This window comes from Sylvia atricapilla, chromosome 4 (assembly GCF_009819655.1).
Source record: "Sylvia atricapilla isolate bSylAtr1 chromosome 4, bSylAtr1.pri, whole genome shotgun sequence".
NCBI lineage: Eukaryota > Metazoa > Chordata > Aves > Passeriformes > Sylviidae > Sylvia > Sylvia atricapilla.
Genome location: NC_089143.1, coordinates 20,188,908 through 20,207,375, shown reverse-complemented (window position 1 = coordinate 20,207,375; position 18,468 = coordinate 20,188,908). Strand labels below are relative to the sequence as shown.

The window sequence follows — 18,468 nt, the reverse complement described above, 5'->3', positions numbered from 1 at the left end:
AAATATTCCATTTATTTATAGGTATTTTGGAATTCTGCATGCAGTATTTTACTTATATCTACTTCATCTGTGACAGGTCATGAAACCATAGCTGAAAAAAAATTTCAAAATTAGGCTTGAGAAGGCAAGCTTAATTTGGTACTTCTTTTCTGCCTCTTTTAGTCACAGATGTAAAAATTCTTCAGAAATGCACTTCAGTAAGTATAGTCCTATAACTGTGTCCTGGTTTCTGCTGGGACAGAGATAATTTTCTCCTTAGAAGCTGGCACAGCACTGTGTTTTGCATTTAGGATGAGAATAATGTTGATAACACTCTGATGTTTTGGCTGCTGCTCAGCAGGGCTCACCCTACATCAAGGACTCTTCAGTGGCTCACGTCTGCCAGTGAGGGGCTGCACCAGGAGCCAGCAGGGAGCACAGCTGGGACAGCTGATCCAAACTGTCCACATGGATATTCCACACCACAGAGCTTCCTGCTCACTATATAAATGGAAGGGAATTACCCAGAAAGGAGTTGATTGCTGTTCAGGAACTGCTGGCCCATTGGTCAGCAGGTGGTGGGAAACTGTGGTGCAAAGCACACTTGATTGTCTGGAGTCCTGTTAAATTCTCTTTCTCTCTCTCCCTCCTTATAATTACAATTATTAGCATTAGCATATTATTATGGTAATATTTTGTCTCGATTATTAAACTGTTTATTTCTTCAAATCAAGAGATCTACCTTTTCTTTCTGATTACCTCACCACTGGAGGAGGGAGGGTGTGGGGGAGCAAGGGAGTGACTGCACAGTGCCTGGCTGTCAGCTGGGCTAAACCTCAACCAGCTGGCACCTGTGAAATCCCCTTGGTTCTCCTACATTTGTGTTGATTTGGAATTGGATCTGTAACTGGAATTCAACCACAGAGTTTGGATTTATTACCAGGGAAATAATGCAATTACTTTTTTTTTTTTCCTTTGGTAGAAAAATGCTGAATCTACAATGCAAAGAAGAAGATAAAAGTAACTTTTTTGATACTGAAGAGAAGAAAATGGCACAAAATCAGTGCAAAAGATTAAAAACACCAGTTCTCTTCATCACCTGGTGTTTTGATGTTTTGTGGTATGCTCTTCACAGTTTCCATCAATTACAAAAACTGTTACAATTTTGGTCAATTGTATGACTGGCCTTATGTCAGCCACAATAGGACCTAGAGCTGAAATGATTCTGCTACTCCTGAACCCCTTAAAAAGCCAGGATACTTAAAAGTGCAAAAGACATCAAAGAATAAATCCATGTGGACAGCAAGGTTCACACCTCTTTGTGATAGAAGGGCCCAGTCCCTTCTCAGAGACCATGCATCTCTGAGATATGTTAACATAATTATTGCTCTCCCCTGGATGGTGTAATTTACCAAATGGATTATCTTCAATTTAGAGTTCCTCAAAGCATTAGTTTTTTGTCTGGACTTGTTATTTGTAAATGCATATGTAAGAATAGTTACATTAGAACATTGTTACTTTTCTCATTAATAATTTACAGTGGAACCCAATTTAATATCATTTGCAACTGTAGCATGAAACCAGGAAAGCTGTTACAACTGACACAGGCAATGAGAATCTTCCAGTTTCCTTCTTCACTTATACAGCTGGGACAGATGGTTTGAAAGCTGTGTCACAAAATGGAAAAATCACCTTGTATGGACTGAATCACACAATAATAAAATCACTAAGGGTGGAAAAGACCTCTAAGACCACCGAGACCAATCACTAACCCAGCACGGCCAAGTCCTGCATTAAACCATGTCCCCAAGTGCCACATCCACACCTTTGAACATTTCCAGGGATGGGGACTCTACCAGCTCCCTGGACAGCCTATTCCAAAGTGTGAACACCCTGTTAACACACTGTACCCATTCCCAGCTCTACAGTAAACACCAATATACAACAGATAGTAATACTGTAATTATCCATTTTCTGAAAGTACAAATCCTGCTAGCTCAATGCAAAAAAAAACCCATTATAAATGCAATGAAAAAATCAGCCCAATCAGCCAGTTTTTCTGAGAAAACTGTCACATGTCAATGACAATGTAGTAAGAGAACACATTCCAAAGTAAGGAAATTAAACTGTTCATACCTTCTCTGCTCTGTAAGACCCTCTCCTGTCTGTGCAGTGCGCTTATCGTGGCAGCCACGTGCTCTGACCATCCATGTTTGTGCTTGTAATCCCATATTCAAAATACTGTTAAACAGATCTGTGTCTATGAGAAGTGCTTCTTTTCCAAGTGAATCCTTGTTCCTTCATTGGCATCAGGTTTATTATCTCAAGCTCTGTTTACCTCCTGTTGTAGTCCTTTGCTCATGTGATGCCAGAACTCTCTCTTGCAGTGAAGGCCTTATTTTTCCACATTCTGTCACCACACTGCTAAAAGCCTTAACTAAAACATGAAAAATTCCTATTCGAAAACACATTCTCATTTTCTACATGCTTGTTCCTTTTGAATAATATTTTGTAAGCAACACATTCTTTTGGGGATCGAGATTCCAGGCTTTTGCATGATCCTTGTTTCCAAAGTAAATGGTGCTTTCTACCAGAGTTATTCCGACCCTGATGTCAGCCACAGCTTGCTGCACGTGACTGAATTAATCTTGTGGAGTGTCTCAGCTCCTTTGGCAGGTAAATGCTCTTGTCCAGCGATTTTTTGTGCAGGGTACTTCTCTTCAGGGCCTGGTAATTATCTGAGAAAACAGGCAGCTTCTGAGGCTGATTCCTGCACCTTCAACAGCTTTCTCTGTCCTTCCTTAGTTGTTAACTGCCTTATGATTTTTGTCAATCATAATTTCCACTTCATGTGATGTATTATTGTAACCATCTTCTTCATGTTGGAGTTCAGTGTGTCCATGGGGGCAGACTTGTTTCTCTGTGACCTTCTACACAAATACAAGTTTCAAGAAAATGTGAGGGAGAAGAAAGTTATCTTCTAATATTGTGCTCTTAATGTCTTCATCTTGCCTCAACATTTCAGAAATAATTAAAATTAACTATTCCTTCATATTGCCTTTCCAGTTCTGAAGCATGGATTTGCTTTTCCCTCTTTGAAGAAGTAATTTTTTTTTATTTTCTAACCAATCTCTTACAAAGGTCTTTGCAACTTCCATTTTTTCAGTCTGTGCTTCACCACAAATTTTTCTTGCAGTTTAGGTGGTCAGTGACTGTTTATCTACCTCTGCTGGTTGATGCTGTACAATTTTTGCTTCCTGGTAGCAAATGATGTTTTGTTATTTCACCTGAGAGGATGCCATGATTTCCAAATATTCATGTTCAACTACTTCTCTGCTTATTACCTTTATCTCCACGCCTGTTTCTCCAAGTTCTTCTTTCTTCTTGAAGAGGTAACTGAGCACAGCACATCATGCATTCACTTTTCCTGACCTCTCAGGCCACCATGGAAACTTTCATTTTCCCAGTGCTGTCCTTACAAGACATTGTCTTACTTTTCAAGAAACATTCAAAGAATCATACTTCCCACACTGTTCTCACCCATTTTAAAGTTTCATACTTCAATCTACCATCTCGCCTTTCTTTCTGCACCTGTGGATTTCCAGCTTAGGAACTTAATAGGAATTTTACCACTGCAGGGTTGTAAATATTTATTTGTTTCCAACTTTGAACAGTTTGCTTCCTGTCAGCTATTTACTATAGACAATTTAATGTCAAACACTTAGCTTTTTTTAATATAGGTATTAAAAAGGAGATCTTGTGTTTCTTGGGTGAAATGCAAACCACATTTGTTGAAAGCATGCAGTATGGAGACAAAAATCTCAGTATTGTAAGAAAACCATTTGGTAGATAACAGTTCACATAGCAGCCAGTAATTGCACTTGTATTTTTTCTGCTGTTTGGTCGGTGTGAAAGTGTAAGTTCTGTTTATGGGTTTTTTCAGTGTTTATGATGTGCTGGTCCTTATTTGATTGTGAAATCATTCCAGCTTGAAGCCATATCTTTAAAAAAATCTCTAATTTTAAGTTCAAATGTTTTGCAGCTTCAAGTATTATGCAAACTGCTTTATGAAAAAATGCACCAATTTAAAGCTGCTTAATAAATATTTTCTGTATTTTTGCACGTGGACTCAGCTTTTCACTCCATAGGTTCTTTTAATAGCCTGTAAACAAAACAAAAAACAAAATGGAAAACAAAGAAAGAAAAACAACAAAGAAAAGAAAAAGTCTGCTGAGCTTTAGATAAAAAACATTACTTTAGAAATATGTGTTTGTATCAATCCCTAAATTCACAGACAGCACAGTGCCTTTCTGACTGTTTTGTATTACCTTCAGAATAACTAGAACCAAAATTACTATCACTACATCACCTGGTTTGTCTTGAAATAGTTAACAGTGTTGAAAAGTCCAACTATAATCAAATATCTTAAAATTGGCTTTTCTGTGTTAGTTTAATCAGAGAGAGATTCACCTCTGGCAAGATGAATTAAAGGACGTTGTCCTTCACACCAGCACCACAATGTAATGTGCACTCCTACAAACGTCAAAAGCTGAGTAGTTATGTGGCTACACAGTCATTACCCCTGTGTTTTCTCCTCAAAATGCTTGTCACTAAGCCTGAATTTAATTACTTAAGTACTTATTGTAAACAGGAAGAGCAGCACATTATATCAGCACAATGCATTTTCTGGACACTATTAACATTTGCAATTTCTTTTAATTTTTTTTTCCTCTTTTAATCCAAGAAGAACCCAGAATACTATCGGATAGTATCAGCATGGAAATCCATAGCTCCCTTGAATGCACAGTATGTCAAAATGTTTTAATGGAGTTTTAAAAATTCTGGTGATTCCACTATTTATTGAATGTTTATAAAGCATCTCTAGACTTGGCCAGTATATCTTTCAAGATATTTAAAAACAAATATATGCATTCAGATGATAGCACCTCTGACTGAGACTGGCATAAAAACCTGGATGAAATTGCAAGGACAGTAGTTTGCTGACTCTTTTAACATTACTCTCTCAAAGTTATCTTGACCAAAATAGCATCTGTCTTATCTGATCTAATCCAATAATTCACTTCAAACTGTGGAAAGGTGAATAGTTTACCACAAGGCTTCACCTTTCTTCAAACACCTCTCTATAAATCCATGCCTGTTTTTTTACAAAATAAAGGAAATTTCAGAATAAATCCTGAAAGTACTGAAAAACATTGCCCAATTTCAACTACTTTTCAACTTCTAATAATCAAAAGAAAGCTCCTGCACTTTTGAGAAAACAATAATACCTGAGAATTACACTCCACCCATCTTCATCTATTACCATTTTATTGAAAAATGAAAAGCATATGCAGCAATGCTTGTGATGAAAACCCAGAGCAAACTCCAAAGAGCATCAACAGAAGGATGATAACTGAACATACTGGACCTGTATAAAGCCTAGAAAGAGCCCATAATAATACAGGTTTGATTTCTCAAAAGTACTTGAGATTTGGGCAGAAGAAAATGGTTTCATACTAATAATAATGTTTCATGCTAATAACAGGGTCTTGGGGTAACTATTGTCATCATTCTTTTTCATCAGTACTGATAGCAGCTTCAAAGATGTTGAAGAAAGTCCCATTATAAGGAGATTACTTGAAGATAATTCACAGCAGATTACAAAGAAGAAAAATCTTGGGAATTTTGTACAGGTAAAAGCATTGTGTATTATTGGGTTAAAAACAAAAACAAAACCCCCCAACAACAGAAAGAATACAAATACTGTATTTTATTAGTTATGTACTAACAAACAGGTAGGCTGCTGAGTTACCATCCTTCCTGAAAGGAAATGTGGAACTTGCATTGCTCCAGGGAAGAGGACTGGGACTGATTTTCTAAATTGCATTTCCCTCTTGTTCTCTGTCAATGGTGAGTACTGGCACTACAGCTGCTGCTACAGCTGAAGAAATTGCCTGCCTTTTGCACTGAGCTGAAAGGATCAGGACACTGTGAAAGGACAGCGAGGATGACGACAATGTCTCAAGGGAGAGGCACGGAGGGTTTTTTATCCTCACCCTTTCCACGTTGTGTCATTCACATTGTAACCCTCAAATTGTCTCATAAAAGGGAAAATTTGTTATTATTTCCTACGTTATTTCATGGCCTCAAGGATCTGGATGAAATAAAATCAACTCCTTATTTTGCATGGATGGTTATGCTCACAGGGCTTCTTAGAAAGCAAAAACTTAGACCAAACATTATTTGTCACCTCTCCATCCAGCATGACAGAAGGCAAGAACTGACAGCAATAGCTGAGCTTTCAGACAAAATGTACCTGCTCTGAAAGAATGGAAAACACTCACTGCAGTTATGGCAGTCAGCATCTCTGAATACAAAATCATTTCTCATTGAAAACCCAATTCTAGACTTCCTGCAGAAATCTGGGAAGGAAAGTATCCCAGTTAGACTTTATAGATGACTCTTCCTCTCTGTGCAGGCAAAACCATTATGCCCTTCCTCCTGGTTTCAGGGTCTTACAAACAAGCCCCAAAACATGGCAAAATCTAAGAGTTGAAAATTGAGTTCAAAGAAATATAAAGAATACCAACCACACGTCTTGGCTCAGTTGTGTCATCAAGGCCACAGAATGAATGCTAGTGAAAAAAACAAAAAAAGGAACAAAAACTATAACATAAGATCAAAATAAAATGAGGAAAAAAGAAAAGAAAGAAGATGTAAGATATGTAATATGAAATCCAGTGACATTACAGCAGTTATTCTTACATCATTAATTGAGTTGATCTGAAAGAAAGACACAGTATACCAATCTTACTCTAAAAAGCAGTAAAAAATCAGTATTTGAGGGCAGTTTTACAATGGCAAAATCTGTGTATTTTTTGTTGCATATATATTAGGCTTGGCTTTGTAATTCACTTATAGAAATACTTATAATTACATACACTAAAGCTTTCCTGAACCAAGACTTACCAAGCCAAGGGCACAACCTAAATGCAACTGAAATAGCAGAGAATCAGCTCTGAGACGAGAAGAACGTGTATAAACAGCATTTGTTCTTAATATATCAATTCACAGATTAAAACAGATTTTATGTCATTCCTCTAGAAACAGGACAGTTTGCTGAACAATCTGCAGGGCAGATATAATGTAATCTTTATGATCTGATTTGATAGAATTTTACACAAAACTTTAAAATGGAATCCACTCCTGAAGGAAGATGAAAAGTCATACTCATGACAGTGACTGTAAGTGGTGCACTGCCCTTAGCTACCACCAGCAATGGCCTCAGCTATAAATGCTGCTGTTCCTTCAAAAGCATTAGACTTCTCTCCAAAAGAAATTGCTGTGCTCAGTATCAGTAGCATGTAGGTGTCAGTCTGCACCCTTTAACACATTAAACCTATAGAAGAACAATGAGGTAAAATTACATCATTCATTGATTCCCTGACAACACAATCTTCCTCTGGGCCATCAGAATGGGACTTAATCCCAGGGAAAAAATAATTCAAATGTAATAGAGATAGAAGGAAGCCCTTCACCCATCCAGAATTGAAGGTTAATAGAAAGAGATGAAGCTTTTTTGAGATGTCTTGTTAATGTAACATTAAAGCAAAGAGGATGTTAATCATTTTAACTCGTTACCAGCTTTCTGCTAAGCTTGTGATTAAGCTCTTTCTTTTCCAGTGCTTTTCCGCATCCATCCGGCTGATGGATGAACCAGCAGAGATAATGCTATTTTCCATTTCCAAAATTACCAGTCTGGCTAATCCTATACCTGCTCTGTAAACTGTAATGGCAATGCCTTAAAGGCTTACATTTTGGCAATAGCAACACCTAGAGATGTTGATTTTTTAGAGTAGGTGGATAAACAGCAATATTTGAAATAGTTAATATGTACAAGTATTGTCTATCTTTCAACATTTCACTGCTTTGAGGAGTTAAATGTAGCACCTTAGACATCATTGGCGCCTAGGCAGGAACAGCTTCAGTTATAGACACAGTCAGGAGCAGAAGAGGGCAAAGGCAGCAAAAGAATCCTTTAAAGGGTGAATTCTGCTGTGTTTCTCGGCTAGTGCAAACATGGACACTGCCCTCCCAAAGGACACAGACAGAGCAGCCCCAGCCACGTCATTGTGGGGTGATGTAAAGTGATAATTAGCAACAGCACAGACAGCCCAGCTCCTGTGGGCTCTTCTCCTGGCTCTCCCACAAACCCAGACGGACATCACAGTCTGAAACGTGCAGGACAAAGCACAGCTGAGTGGAGACAACTACTGTGGGAGCAGAAGGGGCCAAGGAATATGCTGAGGGAATTGGAGTAGGGCAGCTGGGAGACCTGCCCCATCCTGAAAGCAGATGGAGGGATGCTGAGATCAGAGAAGGATGAGGAAGAAACAGTTCCACACCCAGTGAGCTGCTCCCCAAAGCCTCTTTCTGTTCTGCAAACCCCACTGACCCCTTTTAACTACCTCCAGAGTCCTGCAAAAGCCTTTTACCCCATTCTCGTGCCAAAAGAAGAAAAACTATGACTAAAACTCCACTAACATCTCCATTCAGAGCAGCAGCAGGTTTATGTAGGATTACATACCCGTAAATGCTGAAGAAAATGAAACTAGGATGTGACTCATGTTGGGGTTTAGGCACTGCTTCAGCAAAAATAACATAACTAAAACATTGCTGGGGCCTAGAGAAAGACCCATTGTCAGTTCATCCTCTGCAGAGCAGCCTAAACTCCATAGACCTGGGAAAAACCTGAGCCCACAGTCCAAAACCTTGTGCCATCCCTTGCTTTTGAACCACAGTGACACAAATTCATTTGTCTGAAGCCTTGATCAGAGCTTCTTCTTCTTAAAAAAAATAAATAATTGGATCCATTGTATTAACTTGTTTCTATATTAAAGCAAGAAATAATCCTTAACTGTAGTGTTTCCCAGGCACTTTACTAATTTTATTTTTCAGTACTTGAAAGTTTTGCAAAGCAATGCTATCCAAAGAACAGGGCTGAGCTAACCGTTTTTTTCAGAGACAAATCTTTGCTCTTTCTTGATTTAAACCACAGCAAATCCTCCTTCTTCTATCTAGAGTCCCTCCAGACTCCTTGATTCCTTCCCGTAATTCACAGAAATCCTGGATAGGAAATAATTCTGAGCAGATTAGGGACAGAACTGCATTTCATGCAGCAATTACTCATACTCAAATTTAATCTTGTCTTAAAATAGATTTTGTGATATTAGGTTAAGTACTATTAACACTGCAACAGAGAAAAACAATTTTGTATGGAAAAAAGTCCGTTGGTACTGCCTAGACATAAACTTACCTTTTCCTCAATTTCTTTGAGTTGCCTCTTTTGAAGTTCTATTTTATCTTCTAGATCTCGAATTCGCTGAAACAGAGAAAGCAAAATAAACATTGTTATATCTAATTTGAAAAGTATATGAATCAAAAAGGCAAGAAATAGGTTAAAAATAAAGAGAACAAATGCCTATTATTAATGTAACACTTCCTTTAGAGTTATACTAGGCATGTCCATGGCAAAATTTTCCACGTTTCTATGAAACCACAGCATTTCAAAGAAGCTGCATGTTCAGAATGTCCTGTTTACTACCAGAAAGTCTACCCATCACCACTCATTAAACATCGTTTTAACACATACACACAGACAATTCTATTTTGCACCAGAATTCTTTTTCCTTGCAACTGCAAGTTTTTCTCCTTACCTAGACAGTCAGAAGATTACATTATCACGTTTCCTTTTAACTCTTTATTTTCTGTTCCTATAAAACACAACAATGCTTCTAGCACAGTCAGGCTATACCAGAGAAAAGAGAACACACAGATTCTCAGTCTATCACAAAGATACCATCCAGAGACTCAGCTCTGTCCTATTATCAGTCACCTCCCACCAGAGCCAGATGGAATGTTTCCTTCACTGTAGCTCCCCATATTTTCAAGGATTTTTCTTTGGTTTCACAAAGATTCTTCAAAAACATGACTGCTGCTGGGTCCACATATCTTATTGTTTTCTGTATCACATATCCCCTTCCTTCCTTTCTGTAAGTTACACTTCTTTTTTTCCTTTTTTTTTTAATTTTTCTTTTGATGTTGAGGTCTTATACAATTTAGATGCATTTTATTACACTTTCAGTATATTGTACTTATTACAATAAAGTAGGTTCTAAGTTATTTTTCTATAGGCTGAAACCTGAAATCTGCTAACAGTCACTAATGATCAAGAAACAGCTTCATACAATGAGATTTTTGGGCAGATTAACTATCCAATCTCAGCCTGGCCTACAACATCTAGGGGTGTTAACAGTTCTTGAACTTGTAAAGACAAGTTATCATCTCCTTTAACATGGATGGCGTAGGTAAATAAAGTCAATTCAGCTGCTTCTGCCTCACTCTCAAATTATTTTATGACTCTCAAACTGATGCAAAGAATAGTATCTCTTTTGAAACAACATCCAGTCATTATTTACAAACCTGATCAACTGATGCTGGTAGTTGCTTAGCTGCATTCAGCAGCAAGGCAGCAGCTGATCCAGGGACCAGACTGGTTCAGAAAAACACAAATTTTGGCTTGAAAAATCCCAAATCTAACCTGGAACTATTCCAAAAATGAGGTACACACAACCCTGCAGTTCACTTTTCCTAGGGCATACTCCTCCACACAAATACTGAAGACAGGCCACAAGCAAAAAAAACTTTGTTATCGTTGCTCCTGTTTCAAAATGGAAAATTTTGCTTAAAGATTGTTTTGAATATTACACATTCAATGTAAGTCAATTAAAATCTAGACTGTATCATACTGCAGTGCTCAAAGATTTCCCCAGATAATAAACAAACCAGCACAAACCAGATTATCCTCATGTGACACAACTGAATGCACCTTTGCTGACAATCACAAATTCCCTAAGCACAGCTGTATTAATTTCACTTTTCCTCTATTGCATTTGAATTGATTTATCTACGCCCTGTTCAAGGCAAGGCTATCTCTCAAGTGATCATCTTCATATGCTGTATGTGCCAGGAATGTTACAATCACTGTAAAAGCCACAGGATGAGAAGCAGGCAGATGGAATCATCTCCAAGATCTCTAATCCATCAGGTTAGACTCCTGTTTCTCTCCTACTCATTACTGTTATGCTGATTCCTACTTAAAACCACATCCCAGACCTGACTGACAGACTTCACTTCTCTGGGGCATGTGCTATGCTCTGAGGTAAAATTTGACTGTAGCAAGATAAGGGAAAAGAAGGGAGTTTTTAAAATACCATTTTAGTCTTCAAGATTCATCATGCAAAGGTATTTTTTTCAATAACTTCTCAGAGTTTGCCTGTAGAAAAAAAAAAAAAAAAAGCCACCAAACATCTGGTGGTTCTCTCACCTCAGGGTTTAGAGCAAGAGTTCTTTCCTAAAAGAACAAGTTCATTAGGATAAGATGGCATTTTTAGGATTTGGGAATTCTGTTACTCAAGTAAAAATCGAGATGTTATTATTCCCTCATGAATTTTTAATCTTTTCAAGATTATAGCTATCCGGATATTTTCTCCAACTGTTCAGAACAGTTCTAAAAAAAGGGCTGAGGCTTCCATTTTCCAATTTCCTCCTGTAATAATTGTTAAATTTTGGGAGATGGAAGACAGAGAATAGTTTTAAGCTGCAGAAACATATACCTTTTTAAAATTCACTTAAAATACAAAGACAACCTACCAGCTGAAAGGGAATACGCAAAGGCTTGGATTTCTTAGCAGTGAAAATCTACAAAAACCCCTCATAACAACTAGATTGGCAACAGTTAGGCAGATTTCCTGGTTTTGGTTGAGGTAGAATTAACTTTCTTCACACTGGCTGGTATGGGTCTGTGTTTTGGATTTCTGCTGAACACAGGGTTGATAACACAGAGATGTTTTTGTTATTGCTGAGCAAAGTTTACTCAGAGCCAAGGCCTTTTCTGCTTTTCACACTCTGCTCTGGCAGGGAAGTTGGAGGTGAATGGGAGGCTGGGAGGAGACACAGCCAGGACAGGTGACCCAAACTGACAAATGGGATAATCCAGATCGTGTGACTTCATGCTCAGTGTATAAAGTGATAGGAAGGCGGAAAGGGGGGGACAATTGGAATAGTGGCATTTGTCTTCCCAAGCCTCCATTCACATGATGGGCCCTGCTCTCCTGGAGATGGCTGAACACCTGCCTGCCCGTGGGAAGTGGTGAATTAATAATGTCTTGTTTTGTTTGGCTTTTCTGTGCATCTTTGCTTTCCCTATCAAACTGTCTTTATCTCAACACATGAATTTTCTAGTTTACTCTTCCAATTCTCTCCTGATCCTGCTGCTGAGGGAGGGAGGCAGAGAGTGGCTGTGTGGGGTTTGGCTGCCACAGGGGGTGAAACCACAGCAGTTCTGTTCGGTGCCCAGTGCGGGGCCCAAAGGGTTCGGGATAACAACAGATTTGACTGGGATGGACTAGATTGAATTTACAGCTCTCAGTGCTGCGCAGCCAGGAATCAGCAGGCTCCTGTTCGTGCCATGGGGCTTGATTACCTGATTGTGTATTAGAATTTACTGCTCAGTAGTGGCCTCTTCTTGCTTTCCCTGCTTGCTGTAGCGCTGTGCTGCTTATCACCTCACTGAATTGTGCCTGTGAACGTTTTGGTAAGAGCCATGGGCAGGGCCTGGGCTGGCAGGAGGCCAGGGCACTGCTGCTGCACTGCACAGGGTGGATAGAGCCAGCCGGGCAGACACTGATGTGTATAAATTGTATTTAGAGCTCCTACAGACTTGTTGCTGAAGGGTAACATGCTGAAGGCAGGTGACTGTTTAAACAGCTTGTATTCCTCTCCTACGAGTGGAAATCACAGTGACAGAGTACTTTTGCTGCAAATGAGTACAATTTTGTAACTAACTTCTATGCTGCAGAAATTAAAGAGTTCAAATCTAGACAGGTCAAAAAAAAAATTAAAACACGACCTTGGGCTGGAATTGTTCATCAGATATCAAAGCCTGGAGTTGTCTGCTCCTAGTTGTTTACTAGCTTTCCCCTGGAGGATTATCCAGGAGGATGAAGTGGGTGTAGCTGTTCCCATGAATATCCTCTGATTGCTCAGGGACAGCATTGGAATATAACCAGCATGGTTCAGCTATTTATATATCCTGAAAAATCTGATATAATAATTTATTTCTATTTAACTGTAGAGAAAGCTTTAAAAATGTATACAGCTAGATGCAATACATTGGCTGGAAAAAAACCCCAGCAGATTTATCCTTGCATAGAGTATTTAACGCACAAAAAGAATAATTTTTCCTTATTGTACCTATCTGCATTTACTGCATTATCTTGATCACAAAGACAACTTCCAAAATACAACTTCAAAAAATATACATGTAAGATAAGTAACCATAGCTGTAACAAGAAAAAAAAAAAATCTTCTAGAAGTAGCAAGACATGTTCATCAGTCAATAGCTATATTTAATTACTGAGAAGGAAATTACACAAAAGTTAGAGATACTAATTAAGACCAAGGCAGGACTGTTTGAGATTCAGCATAAACCTTTACATCTTAATCTACTATTCCTTTCATTTGCAAGAATTACCAATCAAGAAGATGTGGACTCACTCCCAGATTTCAACACTTGATTAGATGCTCTCAGTATATTCTGATTTGTTTATGTTTGCAAAAGTGTGACTGTGACAACAAATCATGCAGAACTATTTCATTGTTATCATGGAATTCTACATACTTTTATGCTTCAGGGTATAAGTTGATTATCATTAAGTGGAGCTTTTCCTGCTATGTGGTATAGAGTTGTAACAATTGTGCTATAAAAGATGCAGACAGCTTTACCCACGCAGGAACCTTGCAAATCCAGTATAATTCAACAGCACAAAAAATGCAAAAAAGCAACATAATTGATTGTATTTTGCTCTAAGAACTTTGACAAGTCTCAGCTGAAAAGAAAGCCACAGGCTTTTCTCCTCTTTATTTCCTTTTTAAAAAAGAGAGGGATAGAAGATATGGATAGGCAACGTGAAACCAACACAGTGTTCGTGTTTTCTTTAGAGTCCCTGGCTTGGTCACAGTCAGAGCCAGGATTAGGGACAATGTAGAACAGTGCTCTGCTGGGTTCTAGCAATTCCTGTGTTCCTGTAGTTAATTCCTGTAGTGTACTCCCCCCAGTCACACAAGTGCACCTATTTTGGGTCTGACAGGATTCATGAGTAGTCAAATCACAGGGCCATATAATGGAGTTACTGTAGGCAAACAGCCATAGCCAGGCAATAACAGAGCAATAGGAATGTAACCATGGAAGAGAGGAGTGTAAACATAAGAGATGGATTCCTAACACCGTTCAACTTGCCTGTATTCAAAACCAACCTGCCAAAATAATTAATACTTATTTGTCATTGATTTTTTTTTTTTTTTTTTTTTTTTTTTTTTTTTTTTTTTTTTTTTTTTGTGACAGCCAATAAAATCTCATCACAAAAGCTCCGGATAAGAGATGGTGCCTTTGCAAATACTCCCTGCATGGAGCTTCCCCAGCTTTCCAAAGAGGGTTGGACCATCCCCCATTTCAGTATGGCAGGCACCATAATAAATAAATCATTCTTCCACTAGCAAGGAAGTTTGCAGCCTCTTCTGAGTGATGCTCCCAGCAGCCACGGGCTGAGGGCGTTCCCTGTGCGGAGCTATCAGCAGATGGCTCTGCTGGCCAGGCTCTGCCACGAGCGGGGCTCAGCTCACAGAGCCACTCACATCGCCACACAGCCGCAGAAAAAAAGATGCTCAAGATGCCTTACTTATTACTTAACTGCGATGTTAAGAACAGACTTTCAGGTTCCATTAGAAAACTCTTCCTAATAGTAATTACACATGCAGCACTTACACAAAGGTAGGAGGCACAGAGGTAACGGCCTAAAAATGCCAACAATTAGGTCAGGGAGAGCACATCCAGAAGGGTCAGGCAGCCAAAGTACTCATGTCCTTTGGAAGTTTGTAATGCAAAGACAGGCAAAGACTGCCCCTAATGTGGCAGGCACTAGGTATGACATTATGTTACTAATGGAGTCACAAAAGGGATGTTTGCCACCGGTCAACTACAGTTATGTAAATTATATCTTCACTAACTGCAGGTGTCTCCAATTTAATTCCTGGAGAGATCCCAAACACAAAGGCTGTCCAACTGCCCCAAAAGCAAGAAATCTGACATTTTTTTCAGCAGAAGATTCCTAATGTGCAGAAGATGGCACATAAATATTCATAACCCTCCATTTCCTCTCACTTCATGATGGAAACTTCATTTTTCTGGGAAACAGGATCCACTTCTTGAAGTGCAGTGACTCACTTAAGCAATTCTCTTTGGTAAACTTGGATGACAATTGCCTTCCAGTACTGTCAGGGAAACTAAGATAAGTCAGCTCTTCCTTTCTCAAGTAGCAGAGGACTGAGACACCAAGATGGGACTACAAGTTTCTACTCCCAGCAGGTCTGACCTCCCTACAGAGTGGGAGTGTCTAAGTTTGCTAGAACCATTGCTCTATAGGCTGTATTGTGCCTGAACTGGTTTGGTGGGACCAATTCAGGTAGCTCTCCACCTAAAGCTCAATTTTCCCAATAGCTGGAAGATTTCCAACACCCTTGTGCAAGGGAGGAATGACCATCACAGTCTGCGTCCAAACTCAGAAGGAGGCCAGATAACCCTGGATGCAGATTGTTTATTGTCATTACTCCCTTGTACAAGGATGCAACATAAAGGATAAAACAGTATTTAAAACTGAATTGAAGACAGAAGAAAGAGACAGTGAAATCATATTAGTACTCTTTCAGTGGAAAACCAGCCTGGTATTGATTTCAAGAGGCAAATTTTTGTAATTTGTAGCATGCTTTGGTTCCTGCAGCTATGCTACAACCCCAAGGCTGCAAGCGACATCTCTGGGAAGTCTGAGGAACCAAAGTTTAGGCAAAATACAAGCAGCATGATGGTGGATGTCTGCCTGGAATTATTACTCTACTTTCACTAATAGAGGCATTTGAGTAACACAGGAGACTCAGCTTGTGGTTTAGCCAAAATGAAAATATTGCTCCATTAAAAAAAAAATAAGGTTAATGGCATTCCACACACAGAACACATGAAGTATAACTGCCCAGCATGTGTTTTAATAGCAATCCATCTACATTAAGTACCATTCCCATTAATGGTGGGCCACTTGTAAAGGACCACTGAAATAAATGGAAATCCTTAGGCTGAGCTCAGTGAGCCCTGGATTGCAGACTCAGAGCTGTAATTTTTACACTGGAGGCAACATTTCAGCACAGTAATGATTTCTCATAAATTTGAGAGTTAGAAATGGAAGGAACCTCAGCAATACAAAGAAAGAAAATTGTTCTGAGATGTACAGAAGTGGTCCACTGCACTTAAATGCCAGGTCCAGATTCCCTCCCCTAAGCAGCCAAAATGTGTGCACTTCCTCGTTTGATTAAACTTGTCTTTCAGCCTATCTCAATTCTGATGAGAAACGGACTGTATCACTCTACAATTACGTGGTGCCTTTCACAGATTCTGTTTTGTTTTGTTTTTTACTTGATATCCCAGCTGCCTCTTTAGTTGCAAACATAGACTGAGAATTTCTGCATTTTCTCTCTACTGGGCAGCAATGCAGGCTTGATGAAGTGGACATTTTCATCCAAGCCTTGTGTCCTCTGCAATTCACCCACAGCACTAGTCATTCACAGTCCTGAACCAGCATCTTGGATGGCTTCAAATCCTCAAGAAGCTTTGTGAAATGGGCAAAAATCTATCAGGAAAAGAACTTCTGTGACAAATTTCATCTTTCAGAGAAACTGCAGAACTGATGTTCTTGTTCCCTAAATAATTAAGTAAAGAGCCCATCCATATGAATGTACAGTTTTACAGACAGCAACACCAATTCAATTACTCTAGCTGCAAAATATGCTCCTTGCCATGCTATTGTACTTGTGAAAATACAGGAATGTACTGATGTAAATTTCTAAGGGGTTAGAAATCACCTTAACAGTTCCTGTGACACACTCTTATTGGATTTACATTCACCAGCAAATCCAAGAAAACAATTTGATAATTTTAGCACAAAGCAGACAAAGAAGGATTTGCTAAGCTGCTTAGAGCCTGGCCCTGAAATGTTGGAAAGGTTCAGGTTAATATACATTCACAGGACAGGCACCATGGACAGACTATATCTGACATGAACCATGCTTTGGATCTCTGAAGCTATCTTATGATCAAGAAGATATCTCATTCTACAGCAAAATTTAGCATAAGAAATATTTTATCAGTCTGACAGAGGGAAGAATCAATATTGTTTTATTATATCATTATTTGAAGAAGATTCTCATCACTGTTAAGACACAGGTATGTAAGACCTTCAGTAGTGTGAACAGCATAACTATGTTACATGTATAAATTTTAAAAAAGATGAATATAAACTGACTTGCCTTTAGCTATTATTCAAATCACTAAAGTGACGGATAAACATTCTTTTCTTGGGCTTTTTTGAAATCTAATGCATTTTAACAGCTGTTTAAAAGCCCGTAGTGTTTTAAAAATACAATTTGCATAGGCAATTGTCACATGCATTGCTCTAGCTGTTGGATCTGCTACTGGAAGGGATGTGTATTCAGAAATCCAAATGTTCCCTTTAATCCCATATTCCTAGAATGTGATTTTGCATAATGATCATAAGGAAAAAAAGTGCCACTGCAACAGCATTAGCTTCAGCTGGTTTTGTTGACATCCTATTTTACTTCATGAATTAAAGCAATGTAAATTTCAGCCAGTTGCATATGATAATAATAGATAATTTTGGATGGACTGGACCTCTCTGATTCTCACCATGATTTTGTTTGCACAGCAGGTAAAAATTTCATTCTTCTCTCTGTTCTGCAGTCTCAACCATTATAATCCCATTAATAGCTACTGATGCGGGAGAATTGTTCTTTTTAATCTCAGCAGCAGCACTGATGCATTTCTCATTATTCTGTCACATATGTAGTAGTAAATCAGTGAATTTTATAAAAGCCTTCGGCCCCAAATAACTATCTGTGAAAATCTGATACAAATTACTCTATGTATATGGTATTTATTAGTAAACTTGATTCATCATTTTTATGAACATTGAGAATGTTTTAATTTATGCAACAACATACACTGACATCTAACAGAAGAATATTCACAGGCCTATTGCTTTTCATTATGGAAATCAAATAATTATAGTCATATTATATTTATATTTACACAGAATGGCTATGCTAAATCTATGTGAGCTCAGAAAACAAAACACATTTGACATCTTAAAACTGACTCTGTGACAGCCTAGACACATTATCAGGCAGGAAAAAAAAAACCCAGAAGCATAATGTAATATTTATCTAGCATTAAATTTAGATTATTTTACATTCAGATTATTTAAATAACAAATTCCCATGTAGTTAATTATAATGATATATGTATGCATT

General features: G+C 38.4%; 1 protein-coding gene across 1 annotated transcript in view; it reads right to left on the bottom strand.

Moving 5' to 3' along the window:
• Positions 1-3,841: 3,841 nt before the first annotated feature.
• The window catches only part of JAKMIP1 (janus kinase and microtubule interacting protein 1), an 88,474-nt gene continuing 73,847 nt past the window's right edge, over positions 3,842-18,468 (bottom strand). Inside the window, exons 20-22 of the mRNA XM_066317241.1 lie at positions 9,296-9,361; positions 6,570-6,614; positions 3,842-4,141 (exon numbers count right to left, since the gene is read on the bottom strand). Coding sequence (XP_066173338.1) covers positions 4,109-4,141; positions 6,570-6,614; positions 9,296-9,361 — 144 coding nt within the window. The 3' untranslated portion in view covers positions 3,842-4,108. The remainder of the gene's footprint in view (positions 4,142-6,569; positions 6,615-9,295; positions 9,362-18,468) is intronic.